This window comes from Sardina pilchardus, chromosome 6 (assembly GCF_963854185.1).
Source record: "Sardina pilchardus chromosome 6, fSarPil1.1, whole genome shotgun sequence".
Taxonomy (NCBI): Eukaryota; Metazoa; Chordata; class Actinopteri; order Clupeiformes; family Clupeidae; genus Sardina; species Sardina pilchardus.
The window spans coordinates 23,709,695-23,725,523 of record NC_084999.1 but is presented as its reverse complement, the minus strand read 5'-3'; the positions used below and the strand labels follow the sequence as shown (position 1 = coordinate 23,725,523).

Genomic DNA, 15,829 nt, shown 5'->3' with positions numbered 1-15,829 from the left:
TATACCTAAGCACTACTGCCATTCTCGTTAGGGGGTATTACTACATGGGCATAGTGAATGGTGCTGTAACACAACATACACTTTCCAAGATGCCAAAAATATAAAATACCTTGATCTGCAGCCTACTCTTGTGGGTAGAAATGCTAGTAGTGCCCAGCTTCAAGTAGCTATGGCCGTGTCAAACATGGTCTGATTCAACACAGGCACATTCTTTCAATTGAACGCTTTGGTCTTTTATCCTGATTGCAGACAAAACCTGATGTCTCCACATCTCCTACCACCTCAGAAACAGCCAACCAAATGCAGATCATGATGCCTTTAGGTTGTTAATTAATTACTTAAAAGCTTTGTAACTTCAAAAAAAAAAAAAAGTAATTCATTTTCCTGAAGATCTTCAGCTGAGCTTCATCTTGGAGCCAATCTGAAATAGTTTTGCTATGCACTGACCTGACCCTGAGGCATGTAGTCTGGTCTCTTATAGGGCTTGCATGGCTGTAGGCTTTGATGCAGCCTAACTCTTAGTGCATCTACAATTAATCATTAGCCTGAAGTTTGTTGAGAAATTGGTTAATTGAGTAGAGTCTGAAGAATAGAATGAAACCTGTTTGCATGGTGGCTCTTTTGAAGGCAAGACTGCCTGTCTGTGAACCCCGTTGTTTCTCCTTTGCTGTGCAACTGAATGTAAGGCATTACCTCCTGGACTTGTGTCTTCTGCATGGTCTCCATTCTCTCAACCCTAACTCAACCAAGTGCCATTGTTTTCACGTTTCTGACAACAACTGTCGCCTCAGTTACTGTGTACTTTGGTGGGTACCAAACCTCTCACGTTGCAGCTCTTTGTTGTGGCTCAAAGGCAACTCTCCTTAAATGTTTTCTACTGTGCCAAACTACTGTGTGTCTGTCTCTTGCAAGTACAGCCAATGGAGAATGGGTTAAAAAGCTGGCGGAGTAGGCCCTGTCTATCCTCATTCACTGCCCTAGGTCAGTCATGCGCGGTCCGCTGGACAGTCCCACCGAAAACAATGGCTGGAATTCAAACATGACGGACAGCAAATGGAAACACAGACGGTGGTGTCCCCGGCGAGCTCACAATACCAATCGACCAGAAACCAGCCCTGCAAGACCCCCAGACTCGCTACAACCAGGGCAGGAGCTTGTTGGGCAGTGGCTGTTGTTTTCACGCCAAGATGGCCAATCTTAATTCTCCGGGACAAGCCTGTCTGCGGTTCGTGTCTGTCTGTCTGACGTTGATGCTGGTAGGCTCGTAGCGAATTCCGCCCAAATCCTCCACTCTGGCTCAATCTCTGGGAATCCGGTGTGTGTCATATACATATAATGCTTATATGATAATAATCACATGATTATATAGCTACATGGCTAAGTTGCGAAAACAGTGTGTGGGGAGAGTGCGAGAATGAAACGAGTGCGCGAGGAGGTCTTGACGCACAAGCAGGTATATATTCTACCTTCTCTTTGAGCCCACTGATGCACCGAAGGTCAAAGCGTGACTCATCCTTCTGATTAAAGACAGAAAGGAAGGTTTTAATATTATGTTTTGTATACAATATTTTTTATTAAGAACAAATAAATCTTTTCAAAATATTCCAATAAGAACAGGCGTCTTGTGTTTTTTCTTACATTGCTTGCCATCAGTGAAACGTAAAACGAAAATGTTAAACACATACAATAGAATACTCCGAAAAAACTTCATGCAATCAGAGGATTTGTTTGGCCAGCACATACACTGATCTAAGGCATACCACGCATTATCTGCATACTTGCCAGTATCTAGATCAAACTGGCTTCACTGGGCTTCAACATAATCCCGACATAGTACATAGTAGACTTCTGTCAACAATTCACAGAACCGTCAAGAATGTAAACACTTTCTTCATGGGTCTTCTTTTAGCACTTGTCAGAATTTCATTGCTCTCTTCCCGGCAGGTCTAGGATTATACCTGTTAAAACAAAATGGCTTGCTTAATTGCTTATCGATAACAAAGCAACAGATAACACAGGTAGAAAGACAGAGGGATTTCAACCAGAGCACATCAACCAGCAAAGAATGAGAATATAGACTCATAAAAGTCTCCTGGCGAGCTTTTAACATTCCAACAGGAGGCTGAGGACACTGCTCGCTGGACGGAAAGAGCGGCCGGCTTTAAAAATATCACTGTTGACCGTCTCCATCAGGCAACGTCCTCCACTAAGCAAACCAAACAGGCACACAATAAAATATGTCTGGCGCCTTTTTTTTTTTGCTCCTCTTTTTCGCACAGGAGAGGAGGGGGGCACCGGAGCTGTTTTCTTTGCCATTTATCGGACTGTTTATCTCCCTCACACTTTCCCTCTTCTCCTCTCTTCCTCTCTCTCTACTCCCTTTCTTTTTGTGCATGACTGAGGAGAGAGATGTTGGGATGAGTGGTCCATTTCTGCTCAGGCAGGAGAGACACCTCGCTTTGCTGAGGTTACATCAGGGGCCTGCCATGGTTTCCTGGCAACACTGCTAGTGTTTTAGTGTGTGTACTTTTTCCACCTACCTCTCCCATGCCTCTGCTAGTTATACCAGTGCCAACTAATAGCCTCCCTCAACAAGACACATCTGTCTGGATATGAGAGTCCCCCCACCCAACACACACACACACACACACACACACACACACACACACACACACACACACACACACACACACACACACACACACACACACCAGAGTATAACTGGATCAAACCTGCTCTTCAAAACAGACAAGATGCGGCTACATCCAGAACCTGGTCTTTTGACTGACTGACCGACCGCCTTTTTGTTCTGTGACTGTGTCGCCCTGTGACTGAGTCCTCACTATCTCCTGAGTTCTAGTACGTTCCTCACCACAGACACTGACCGTCTGCCTCGCTGATTTATTTTCTGAGATTTCGAGGGCTCATGGGGACACAACTAGCTTCTTACGCGAGTTCTCATGACCCTTCAAACCGGGCCAGTATCTGTGTTTACTTAGTAATGAGCAGTGAATAAAAGTCACAGCTACAAGATAACAAACGTAAATTTAAAAACACTGGACATGTAAACAAGAAATGTACAAAAAAAAAAGAAAAAAAGACGAGATCAAATGTGTGCTTGTGTGCTTGGGTTGGACTGTACTGACGTGTTATGTGGGAGAGAAAGGAGGTTGGTGGATATACAATTACTCTGAGTGTGTTTGTGTGTGAGTGAACAAATGATCTAAGTCAGCATTTCTGTTGCCAGGATTAGCTGTACGTAGAGATGGCACTGAGCTAGTGAGAGAGAGAGAGAGAGATAGAGAGAAAGAGAGAGAGAGAGAGAGAGAGAGAGAGCGCATGCAAAAGAGAGAGAGTGAGAGAGAGAGATGAACAGAGAGGCAGTGAGAATGGAAAGAGATGGAGAGTCTATGCAGCAAACACTAGAATTCATCTTAGAAGCAAACTAGTGTATGTGTGTGTGTGTGTGTGTGTGTGTGTGTGTGTGTAGAAGGCATTATACAATCGAAGGCTTACTCAGAGTTGATAACAAACAATCAAACAAACAAACAAAAACAAAAGGCTGTGAAGTGAATCTGTCTGATAGAGGGTGAAGAGAGAGAAAGAGACAGAGGCATAACTATTCACCTGAACAGCTCATCTCCCACCGCCTGCTCCTTTTCATGTTGTTTCTCCTCCTACAACACACACACACACACAGACACACACACACAGAGACAGTTGTAGTAAGAATATCCCTATGTAAATACACTGGAAATGCTTAAAGGCCCATCACCATGTGCAGCATTCATTCAAATCAATATCATTTATTCATACAGCACCACAGACAATTACAGCACCACAGACAACGGAGTTGAAACTTTACTACACCAGAGGCCTGAACCACCAAGGGAAAACACACTTCAATGATGATTGTATAGTACAGTAAACACACACAGAGTACACATACAAAACACACCCAATAAATAAACATGGAAACACAGAAGCGCACACACACACACACACACACACACACACACACACACACACACACACACACACACAGTACTAATACATACAAGCATGCACGCAGACACACACACACACAATGTGACTTTTCCTCCCCTTAACCCCCGATCTCCCTCACCTCTGCGGCTTCTTTAAGCCACTCCTCCAGCTCCGTGTTCTTCCCTCGGCTGTGGGCCACCAGGTCAGAGCCGCCGATGATCTGAGGGAGACCCTGCGAGCCTGGGACAGGAACCTACACACACACACACACACACACACACACACACACACAGAGATGCATGTTCTAGAAATGGTCACAAACAGACATAACCTGCCTGGCTTGTTGATTGTGGCTGTGAGCACATAAACATTAGTCACGTGTGCGCCCTCTGGTGGCCGGAAGGAATATGGCCCGTTAAAAAGGCAGGTGTCACACGCTGGGCCGGGGATCGGAGCCCCATTCAGAGAGCACAACTACTCTCAACAGGCATGCACAATAAACACACAAAAGAGATGCTATCAACACAACAAGGTACACATCAGTGCACAAAATCAGCCTACATACAATCAGCACGCACACACGCACGCACGCACGCACGCATGCACGACTACCTCCGATGACTGAGACATGGCCTATGACTGACCTTGCGGAAACGTTTGAAGTTCTTGTGGTTTGGGTTGTGGTTCTGCAGGGGTTCCTTTGCCGTCCGTGAGGACCCACTGACCACCAGAGATTTGAACTCCACCAGCAGCAGGCCCCGTGGCAAGTCCGGATCATTCTTCAGGTCCTGGGGTAAACACACACAGACACACACACACACATAAGCTTACTGACAGACGTTTCACTCACTACAATTACGGAGAGGACAAATAAGTGGGGTATCTGGTGATCTATGCCAAATGAGCCAATTAAAGCAGAGAATAAACAAACTACTATTCAACTGTTCGCCCTTTGACATTAGTGGGCAATCATGTTTATTGCTGTTGTGTATGTGAGACTGTCACCTTCTTCTCTTCTTTTACAGAGCTGCTGTTGACAGGTTTGTGCTCGTCAGACGAAGTGTGTCCGTTAGGCTTTGCAACCTGAAAGACACAGACATCAAACATTCAAATGACCACCTACCCGTAATTTTCTATTTGCCACAGCTTATACAGTGATTTTGCAAAAGTTTTTCAGCTAAGAGGCTAACACTTGGGGGCAGTTAATATGGTATTAATATGGTTTTGTTTCTTTTAACTTACATAAAACACTGTACAATGTGGCTAATACACAGGAAATTACTGTATAACTTTGTCATTTTGCTTTTGTCTGACCAAAGGATTTCGACTACTGTGCATCAGGAGAACTGATTCAGCAAAACTCTTAATAACAATTATAGTAAATATAGAATAGAATAGTTACCACAAAAGACACTTCCTCCTCTTTGACATCTTCCTTTTCCTCCACCTTCTGTTTTTGATTGGTGGAGGCTTTCCTTTCCTGCTCCGGCAACTGCTTCTGATTGGTAGAACTGCCCCATTCTGATGTGTGACTTTTAGCGTTTTGTTTCAAAGTCTCCGAGGAGGACGTCTGCCAACTGGTGATGCTATTTTCTTTCTGTTTCTGGTGTGCTTTCCCATTGGCTGGGCTTTGCTCTTCCTGGTCCAAGCGCTGTTTTTTATTGGCTGTGGGCTCAGGGGGCATGTCCATATCCATGTCCATGTCCATGTCATCCATCATGATGGACTCGAGCTCCTCTAGTGAGAGGTCCAGATCTGGGCCTGCAGGCTCTTCCTGCTCCATCTCCTTCCTCTTCTTAGTCTCCTGTCCTGGAAGTTCACTGGACAGTCCGTCTAGAATTCCCCTGGACGACCCCAACCCTGACGCAGAACCTAAGCCCGGACCCAGACCCAGGCTAGGACTAGCGCTAAACCCTGCGGCGAGACCAGAACTTCTGTCCTGGTTGCGGTCCGAAGCGGACCTCTGTCCCGTTCGGTGTTGATTCAAGGCTGCCGTTGTGGTCGTTGTGGAGTGTGTGCCTGTGTGTGCGCGCGTGGTCGCGTGTGTGGCGTTAACGGTGGGAGTGTGAGTCACAGCAGGAGTGGAATTCCTGTTTTTGAGTTCATCTTCCTCGCTATCCAACCGGAAAAGCTTGAACTCTGATTGGCTTGTATCCACGCTGCCATCTCGAGGTCTGAAACAAAGAATTATGGGTAAGCTGCACAAAAAATGACATAGTGCTTTAATTTTCTTTTGCTTACAGGGTGACACAGCTCTCCAAAAGGGAGGTGTTCATAAATCTGATAACTCAAGTCACTTGGGACACATGTTAAAATTCCTATGAAATCAAATTCACAGTCTACAAAGAGAGGAGGAAAATGAGTTGAAAGGAACCTTTAAAAAGCATACAAATCTTACTCAGCGGTTTTGGGTGGACTACATGGCACGCTACTGCTATCACAAAAGCTCTCGGCCATGTCTGTTTTGTCAAAGTAGCTCTCGGAGGAGAAAAGGTTGGAGACCCCTGATCTATACTGTAATATCAAGATGTATATAAAGTCACAGGGAAGCATATAAGGACACCGGAAAATGTCGATTTCCATCCTCATGTTCCAGTCGACAGTAAACTTGTACCTTTTTTTGCTGACCGGCTGAAAGAAGTTTGTGAGGGCGGACTGTTTCTGGGGGGACGTCTTGTTGGGTGCGCCCTGCGGAGCCTTGAATGGTGCCGAGTCAGCGTCACGGTCACTGGGCCTCTTGCTCGACACCGCCACGTCGGCCTTCCTGGTCCTCTCTGATTGGCTGGTTTGAGCGGCAGTGAGCGGCGTCATCATGGTCTCGGTGACGGTGGTACATGAGGCGGGCAGGTCCTTGGTGACAGCAGGCTTCTGGAAAGAAGAGGAGGACGAGGAGGTGGAGGAAGAGGAGGGCGTTGTCCTGGGATGTGGTGTCGTCCGTGCGCGACTGGGCTGCTTCTCCGGTGTCTCTCCGACAGAGGTCATCTCACTGACCTTTGGGCTACGGGCAGAAAAAAAGAACAAAGTGCCCTGAACAAGCAGCAGCTCAATAACAAAAAAGGTGTGGCTGAGGCAATATCCATCACACCACATTATCATTAAACAGGCAAATGAGTTGAAATTAAAGGCTTAATGGCTAAATATTCGTACTCCTCAAAACAACTGCAACCTTGCAGCATCACTACCAGAGTATACTGTATGTGTGTGTGTGTGTGTGTGTGTGTGTAATGTACATGGACATGTGTCCAGTTGAATATGTATGTATATCTCCTTCATACCAGCTGATGCCCTGTGAGGGTTCTGTGTTCACCACGTAGGCGGTGATGTTCTGCGACGCTGCAGGGAGAACCGTCTCGTCCACGGAGGCACTCTGGGATAGCGAGGGCCCGGGGATGACCTTCCTCATCCTCCCCGACTCTGCACAACACACACCGCACATAACAGGAAACACAAACAATGAGCCTCCTCTGTGTGTGTCTGTGTGTGTCTGTGTGTGTCTGTGTGTGTCTGTGTGTGTCTGTGTGTGTCTGTGTGTGAGAGAATAAGGGTGTGCAAGTGTGTGAACAGGAACAGGGTGTAGCAGAGACTACCAACCTGTCGCCGTCGGAGAACAAGGATTGCAGTAGGTGGAGTTATTGGCGTAGATGGCAGCCAATCCGATTTCAGATTCCAAGATCCACCTGTTTCCCCGCCTGTTTTCACACCCAGGAAAAAGAGTGTCAGTGATGACAACAAACATCCATCTTACCTCACCCCAAGGGCCAAGCACTAAAACTGTCCAGCAGTCATCACACAAACGCGCACACACGCACGCACGCACGCACGCACGCACGCACGCACGAATGCTCATGGTCATGTGTGAGTTTGCCTGTACTTACCTGTGGAGAACCTGACCCACAGCGTCTATCCACTTTCTAGAAGAGGCGGAGATTAGTGTCTGAGAGCTGCCTACTGTCATGTCAATCACGCAGCTCCCTGGCGACTCCAGGAGTGACACAGGGACAGATCCCTCCTCCAGGAGCTGACTCCGCCCACCTCCATAACTCACTGCCTGATTCAAGCGCTTCATCTAGAGGAACACATACACACACACACACACACACATCTATCATTCATGTGATTTATCTTTAGTCAGAGGCTATAGCCTCCAACTTGTACAATTACTGAGCCACAAGCTTATAAAGAAACACCCATTAGAATATATTAATATTGAAGTCATTAGTATGTAGGTAGACACTTATCAATATCAGACAGTCAAATCGTGGAAGAACCAAGTGTTTCATAATACATCCATAATACCGGCCTTATACAAGGCATCTATAATTCACAAGTTATATAAAACACGGCTCTCACATAAAGGCACCCTTATGGCCCAGCATATGGACAGAGGGGTCTGTCCCAGCAATGAGCCCTCCCATGTACAAACAGGCTCTACAATGCAGTGGCTCTCCCTAACAGTGAGAGTGGGAGAGTGGGACCGCAGAGGTGAATGTGTGCTTGTGAGGCAAGATGTGTATGTGTGAGTGTGTGTGTGTGTGTGTGTGTGTGTGTGTGTGTGTGTGTGTGTGTCTCTCTCTCTTATGCAATGTGGCCCGTCAACCGTAAAACTCAGACACTGCACAAATACGTAGGAATGCAGACCACACAAACTGGCACACACGCACGCACACATGCATGCACACACACAAACGCGTGCACGCGCACACTCACAAGCACACACACACACACACACACACACACACACACACACACAGATACACACAGAACTATGTGTCTTAAATTAAATGTTGAAAGAGTAAATCTTAGTAGTATATAATACAGACAACAAATAATTAATTTGATAAAATACAGAAATACAGAAATACAAGAAATACAAATCCTCTGCATATCTACTAGGTCTTCTGCAAAATATGTTTAGTTGTGCTGCTGCAGGTTTGTGAACTACCTGTTTGGAGTTGAGGAAGATGAAGTTCTTTCCAGCAAAGAGTCGCTGTCGCTCAGGACGAGAGTTCAGATCCACATCCTCTTTGGTTAGACTGGGCTCGTCAATCTCAGGGTAATAACTAACACAAACACAAACACACACAATAACACACTTCATTTTCTGTGTGTGGGACAGTGCATTTTTAATAAAATTATGAGACAGTCGCTTGGACCCCTGTGTTAAATGCATCAATCTAGTGCATTTGGAGAACAAATTCATACAGTATGTTATATTTGCTTATTCACATTTATGGAGATGCCTGTACTGTAAAGTGATGACAAGGTAAGGAGGCCAAAAAGCATGGCTAAGGAGCGTAACAGTTTAAGGTCCACTATGCAAGATTTTCACCTTTACGAAGCCAATTTCAGGACAAATCGTTCACCTAACATACAGTAGCTAGCTATTCAGTATAGACGTAACGAGTCACTACCAAGAAAACCAGCCAAGCAACTTCAAGAACGACAGCCCGACAAATGAGGAGAGAGACTCTTCATGAACATTACCTTGTCAGTAGATTTAGCTCTTTGGAGATAGTTTTCGCTTGTTGTTAATCCTTCATCTCCACAATAAAAGCATTTTCATTGTGTTCAGGGGGGATAAGTCACGAGAGGTTTGCTATTTACAACAGCGGAGCAAAATCCAAATATATCGCGATTAGCGACTCTAGAGGGAGCTCTACAGTCGCCAAAAATATCTAAACCTTCATAGTGTACCTTTAAGAAATGATAAACAAACAAAACAAAAATAGCACATACAGTTCTGTATCCCTATAGCCTACTCTCTTCAGACCACACTCCCACTCTTATTTGCAAACACTACACCCTAATACAACTCCTTGAGCTTGGCATGAAGACACGCATAAGAAAACTATTTACTCGATTATCTATTTCAGGACAGGAGTCTCCCTAAGCAGCAAGGTATCCATCTGACATCTTGTAGCCTGTTTAGCATTCTACAAAACGCGATGGAGCAGCACATGTGCACGTAGCATGGGAGGGGGCTGACTGGTAACAGAACTTTGTCCTGTCAAGTATGGAGCCAGCCGCAGACTTGTGCTCATGCTACTGATGTTCGATGACCACTTCCTTTGATTGCTTCCTACACAAAAGTAACATAATAGACAGCGAAATAATTGAAACCAATTAAAACAATCCAATCAAACATCGATATATGGTCGGCTTGAATATTTTCAGCCCACCATGAAACTATGGCCGGCTAAATTAGATTATAGAGGTCCACAGGTGTCGGGTCAATGATTGGGAAACCCTTAGCTATACTGTGTTAAGTGTGTTAAGTGTGTTAAGTGGTTGCATGTGGCCAGTGGTCAGGAGTACCTCTGTGCCTGCGGAGGGCTCCTCTTCTCCCTCAGGGCTGCGCTGAACGCGCTGAAGAACTCGGGCTTCACTATGGGTCGCCCACAGAGCAGAGCGCAGATGGTCTGGGGAACGAAAGGATGGGGGACAGAAGAGGAGGACAGAGAAAAGGGCAGAAGGAAAAATCAAAACTGACTTCTTGTTTGGAAACAGACAAAGCTTAAAGGGACACTTCACCGATTAGCATTAAGCTTTGTATCTTTAGAAAACCAGTCATGTTTTTGAATGGTCGTGCATCACTCCCTCAGTTTGCCTTGAGATGGGAAAAATACGGATTTCAACGAAAGCCATGAATAGGACTTCCTGCTTTCAATGATGTAAAATTATGATTTTTACATCATTGAAAGCAGGAAGTCCAACATTGAAATCCGTATTTCTCCCATCTCAAGGCAAACTGAGGAAATGATGCACGACCATTCAAAAACATGACTGGTTTTCTAAAGATACAAAGCTTAATGCTAATTAATCGGTGAAGTGCCTCTTTAATGACCACAGCTTTGTTACAATCAAACTACCGGTATGTGCTTTACGGTGGGAGTAACTCACACATGTGCAAGTCACAAGCAGGTCTCAAGTCTTAACGTTCAAGTCTCAAGCAGGTCTCAAGTCTTAACGTTCAAGTCATAGGTCTCAAGTCTTAACGTTCAAGTCTCAAGCAGGTCTCAAGTCTTAACTCATTGGCTGCCAGCCATTTTCAGTGCAGAGCGCTCCATACTGCCAGACGTTTTACAACATTTTGACCGTTTTTCTAAGATCCACCGAACGGTGAGATTTATGACTATGTAAACACCAAAGGTACCAAATGAAAGAGTAGACTCTCTTCTTTCACCAGGAAAAACGGTTTGTTTCTATCGTTTTCCGTTCTTTAGTTATCGTCAGTAGAACATGGGTTGGTTTTGCTAAAAACACCTGTTTTTGACCAAAAAACGGAGAAAACGATCTTTTTGTGAAAATCAACTTTTTTAATGTTAGCGTTTCAGTAGTATGTCAACCACGATTGCACTGTTATCTCGTCAGTCTCGTCAAGGTTGCTAGGGACTCTGATGGTCGCTATAGACTTTGAACAGGACGGTAGACTTAGCAAGCTAGCACTAGCAAAGTTGTTGTTAGTCTATATAGCAATATTCAATGTAAATGCATAATACCGTTCACATGTTTTCCATCCTTGATGTAAGAAGTAAGCATATTTATTCGCTGGACCACGTGCAAACTAGATCCACTGTGGTCGATCTTCAGTTTGTTAGCTTGCATCTTGCATGTTGCTTCCCTGCATGTTGGCTCTACAGGCAGATACTAATCATCTAAATGGCACTGCTGCCATCTAGCGGCTCGGATCGCTAGTACAGTCTGTTTACAAGCCTGAAACCATGCCAGATCGTTCCCAAGCCCACCCAGGAGCTCTCCCCATTGAAAAACGTCTATAGACGTCAATGGCAGTCAACGTATGTGTCTAAATTGACGTTTAAAGACGTCAATGGCAGTTAATGAGTTAACGTTCAAGTCTCAAGCAGGTCTCAAGTCTTAACGTTCAAGTCTCAAGCAGGTCTCAAGTCTTAACGTTCAAGTCTCAAGCAAATCCAAGTCACTTTTGTGACAATCAAGCAAGTCAAGACAAGTCAAAGCTTGGGTCAAGCAAATCACAAGTCAAGTCATACAAATTCATGATGATTTACCCATGCTTTCATTTTGAAATAAGACCAGCCTGAATGGGCAACTCCATCAGCCCAAATAACGCTGAAAAAAATTAACTAATCAATCAATCAATCAATCAATCAATGAAACGCTACCGTCAATGTTACTGCCAAACTTTCACAAGCTACATTAGTGCTGTACAAGCTAAGGGGAAGACTATTTTAAGACCCTCAATGCTATACAATATCATACACAAGCCTAACATGTGAAGTAAGCTCAAACTTTTCAATGCTGATTGCTGGCGGTTTACTTACTGACTGTTGCTATTGTAACTTATGAGACAGGGACGTATTTGAAAAGGAGGGAAGAGGAGAGCGGCTTGCTTTAGGCTACATTGCCTTTAATTTCCACATTTTTGTTAGCAAATCAGGATTACACTTACACAAGAAAAATGTTTCACGTTGCCATTTCACACATTTTGATCTAATATCCATAACTAAAAAGCATAATTGATTCACAGCAAAGTCTTATGCCTCAAACTTGATGTTAAGGTTCCATCACTGCCTAACTTCTGACAGATGAAAATCAACGTGGTGGTGGGGGTTATGCCACTAAATTACATACAGACTGCTGTTCATGAGTGTTGAGATGAATCATCTGTGTACCCAAACTTTATCATTTTTTGGTATAGAAATTGTGACTCCCCCATGTCTGCTGTCAACCTTTTGTTTTCACAGAATACCAGAATGTTACTTGCTTCTGCTGTATCTATGCACCTGCCCGACAAAAGGTGTGCAAAAAGCCTTCCTACGTTGCTTCTGCCATATCTAAAAATCTTTAGTAATTTCACATAATCAGTCTAAGAACTTCAAGACTATGGGCCAGCAGCTATGGTGCTGTTACTGCGGGGATTGTCCAGGGGAAATGAATGAAACGTTTCTGAAATGTGTGAAGACCGACGGGGTCTGGGACTGACCTTGATGGTGACCTTCACAGAGGGCATAACGAGGTGGGTACACTCCTGGTCCCATGAGCTCACCAGCCGGCCACCAAATGAGGAGAGGGCCCGGGACAGCTCCGCCTTGCTCTCGTTCTCTAAGCATGAGGAACACACCCTCACACTCTCCTGCTCAACCCTGAGAAGAACAGAACAGAAACAGAACACCACCTCAAACTCTCCTCACCAAGAACGATAACTTTAACGATGACCGTAAACAAGCATCACTCTAGCTAATATGAATGACGACATCCACACATAAACTATAACGATAACAATGCTAACATCGTTATAGTTAAAATCTTTTCACAGTTATCGTTCCGAATGTGAACGACAACATAACATAGCATAATCACATCCAAACACAAATAAAACAAAAACACACTTACGTAAACTTGCTTTGGTAGACCCCAAAGGTCAACCTGTCTCCAGATTTCAGGGTCTGGACAGAGCCAGCTGTCAGCTGAACATCATTGACGAAAGTGCCATACTTAGAGGAGTCCTTCAATGTCAGACTCTGTACAAGAGAGAAACACAACATTTGCAACTGGAAATGAGTGCGGTCGGTCACTCACATACTTGAAAAATGGAAACAGAATAACTCACAAAGCCCTAATTGAAATTGAGGTCAGAGCCTACTTAAAAAGGTAGGCTACTCATTATCTATTGTTATCATCATCATGTTGAGTGTGTAATCTATAGATAGATGTATTAACTATTGATAGATAGATAGATAGATAGATAGATGGATGAATATAGATCCACATTGTTGATCCCCAAGGGGAAATTCAAGGTCCCAGTAGCTTAAGACACCACACACAACATACACTATACTAAAGATAAAGATACTAAAACAAGGATCCACATGAATGTACTGAGAATTGGTACTGTGATCCAGTATATGAGGTGTATGTCAAGGTGGTAGTGTAAATAAACAACAGTGCAGGGTTAAAGTCTAGCGAACAGCAATGGACAATAAAATGTAACTTCTGTCATATGTTAGAATCTCCCTGTCATAAATTAAAATCTCTCTCCAACTGCACAGTGAGGTATTATTACAGTCTAGGGAAGGGTGTGGACTGGGAAAATGTTGATATAGGTGCAGATGTTCAACCCCTATCCACAAAATTATGTCAACAAAACGTGAGTGGATAAACTGTCAGTGTGTCACTGTGTGGAACTGCATGCACATCACAGATTGAGTCAACGTCTTTTAATACAAAAGCAACAACAACTTTAGCACTAGAACTATGTGGCCCCTCACCACTAAGTTATGGGATTTATTATTTTAACCCTGGCTAGAGTGACGTGACTTACCTGGTTGTTAAGAGACAACTGAGCATGGGCACGGCTGATGGACTGGTCATTGCCAAGTAGGATTTCACAGTTCTTACGACCCACAACATACTCCTTCCCAGGCAGCAAGTAAATTGTTTCACCTGAAAACCAATGAATGTATGAAGTTAATCGGATTAATGTACGTTCTCATTAAACATCTCTGTTATTAGTCAATGCCTTGTTATCACAAGTAATATTAGCAGCTCACATGACAAAATGGAACGTGCATTTTACTGTAGCCTACAGCCAAAACTAGCCGGTGATTAGCATAACATCTGCGAGTCAAAAAAGAAAACAACTTTATCTAACGTTCTGGTTTGACGAAGATTCACTGTTTGAAAGGACATTATCTTGGTCCAACAAACGTTCGGTCTGAAACAAGAAACAAAACCACAACCTAACCTACCTCCAGATTGTAGGGGTAGCAGTTTCCACATTGCCACCGCAGCTCTGTCTTGACACGCCTTCAGTGATTTGCTCAAGGATAGTAACGTTAATCCATGTTTGATTTACTATCAAATAATGTTGTATCACTCTACTTTACCGGTTTTGAAAGACTGAACACTTTTTTTGCAACGGCACTGGGGAGAAAATCACTAGCCAGGAACACTTTACGTGAACTTTGCCAGCGCCAAATCAGCGCATGTTTAGTTTCCTGGTCAGTTCGTATTTCAAAGTAAAAGTCCGACTTCGAAGTAATCGAAGTACGGTAAGCATGCAGGGACCTAGTATACTGTAGCCTACCTCACATGAACAGCAAAGGTCCCCATTCCCAAGGTCAAGACCTACATGTCTGCAAGCTCACCCCTCCCTTCAGTATTCACAGAACAGGGTTAGGGTTTCATTTTTGTCATGGGGACAGGCTGCCCCACTTGGTTTCTAATTTTCGGAGCCTGCTCAGTGCTGCCTACTGAGGCCTATAGTGGGGTCGGATGCATGTGTAATTTTTCTCAGTCATTTCAAATTCGTGTTAAAGTTTGATTTTCACTTCCAAGTTGAAGTTTAGGGTCTACAGAAAAATTTGAGTCCGAGTGTCAAACACACAGATTAAAAATGGCCTCTAGGGGGCGCTGCAAAATATGTAAACTGCTACAATTTTTGATTAGATTTTCCAATTTTAACAAATGAGGTATGTATGGATTCAGAATTAAAAGGAGAAACTGGTATGCCAAGCATTTGGTGACCAGATAAAAATAAATACACTTTTAGCCCAAAATATTACATGGACACAAGCAAAATTATGTTTTTTTAAAGATAAAGTCTGAAAATGTCCTCACAGTTGCTAAGGAATTTTACTTTTTAATGTTATTTCACAAGTCAAGACTGTGTGGTGATTAAACTGAAATTGAAATGCTCCTCACTCTTCTATTCTATGCCCTAGGGGGCACCGCAAAATGTAGTAACAGCCATAAACTTTCTACGTATGGATTTAGGATCAGGAGTCTCAACTTTTTTCAGTCAATCAATCAATCAATCAATCAAGCCATCAAGCCATCATTTTATTCACAAGAAATTTTCACA

General features: G+C 43.9%; 1 protein-coding gene across 1 annotated transcript; it reads right to left on the bottom strand.

The window, feature by feature from the left end:
- Nucleotides 1-1,548: 1,548 nt before the first annotated feature.
- nbn (nibrin) lies at nt 1,549-14,954 on the bottom strand. The gene is made up of 16 exons (XM_062539150.1): nt 14,715-14,954; nt 14,288-14,409; nt 13,360-13,487; nt 12,950-13,109; nt 10,303-10,406; nt 8,930-9,047; nt 7,863-8,053; nt 7,579-7,676; nt 7,263-7,401; nt 6,602-6,985; nt 5,390-6,161; nt 4,993-5,070; nt 4,632-4,775; nt 4,127-4,240; nt 3,628-3,677; nt 1,549-1,958 (listed from the first exon to the last, which is right to left on the bottom strand). The coding sequence occupies exons 1-16, from the start codon at nt 14,743-14,745 to the stop codon at nt 1,916-1,918; spliced, it is 2,676 nt and encodes an 891-aa protein (XP_062395134.1). The 5' UTR covers nt 14,746-14,954; the 3' UTR covers nt 1,549-1,915.
- Nucleotides 14,955-15,829: the final 875 nt, after the last annotated feature.

Bases quoted from the DNA above. Each gene is read 5' to 3' on its own strand.
- nbn (XM_062539150.1), bottom strand. From the start codon at position 14,745: ATGTGGAAACTGCTACCCCTACAATCTGGAG. The intron at 10,407-12,949 runs GTCAGTCCCAGA...TTCGTTCCCCAG, and splicing joins CTGTGAAGGTCACCATCAAG to ACCATCTGCGCTCTGCTCTG. The intron at 9,048-10,302 runs GTACTCCTGACC...TGTTTGTGTTAG, and splicing joins AGCCCTCCGCAGGCACAGAG to TTATTACCCTGAGATTGACG.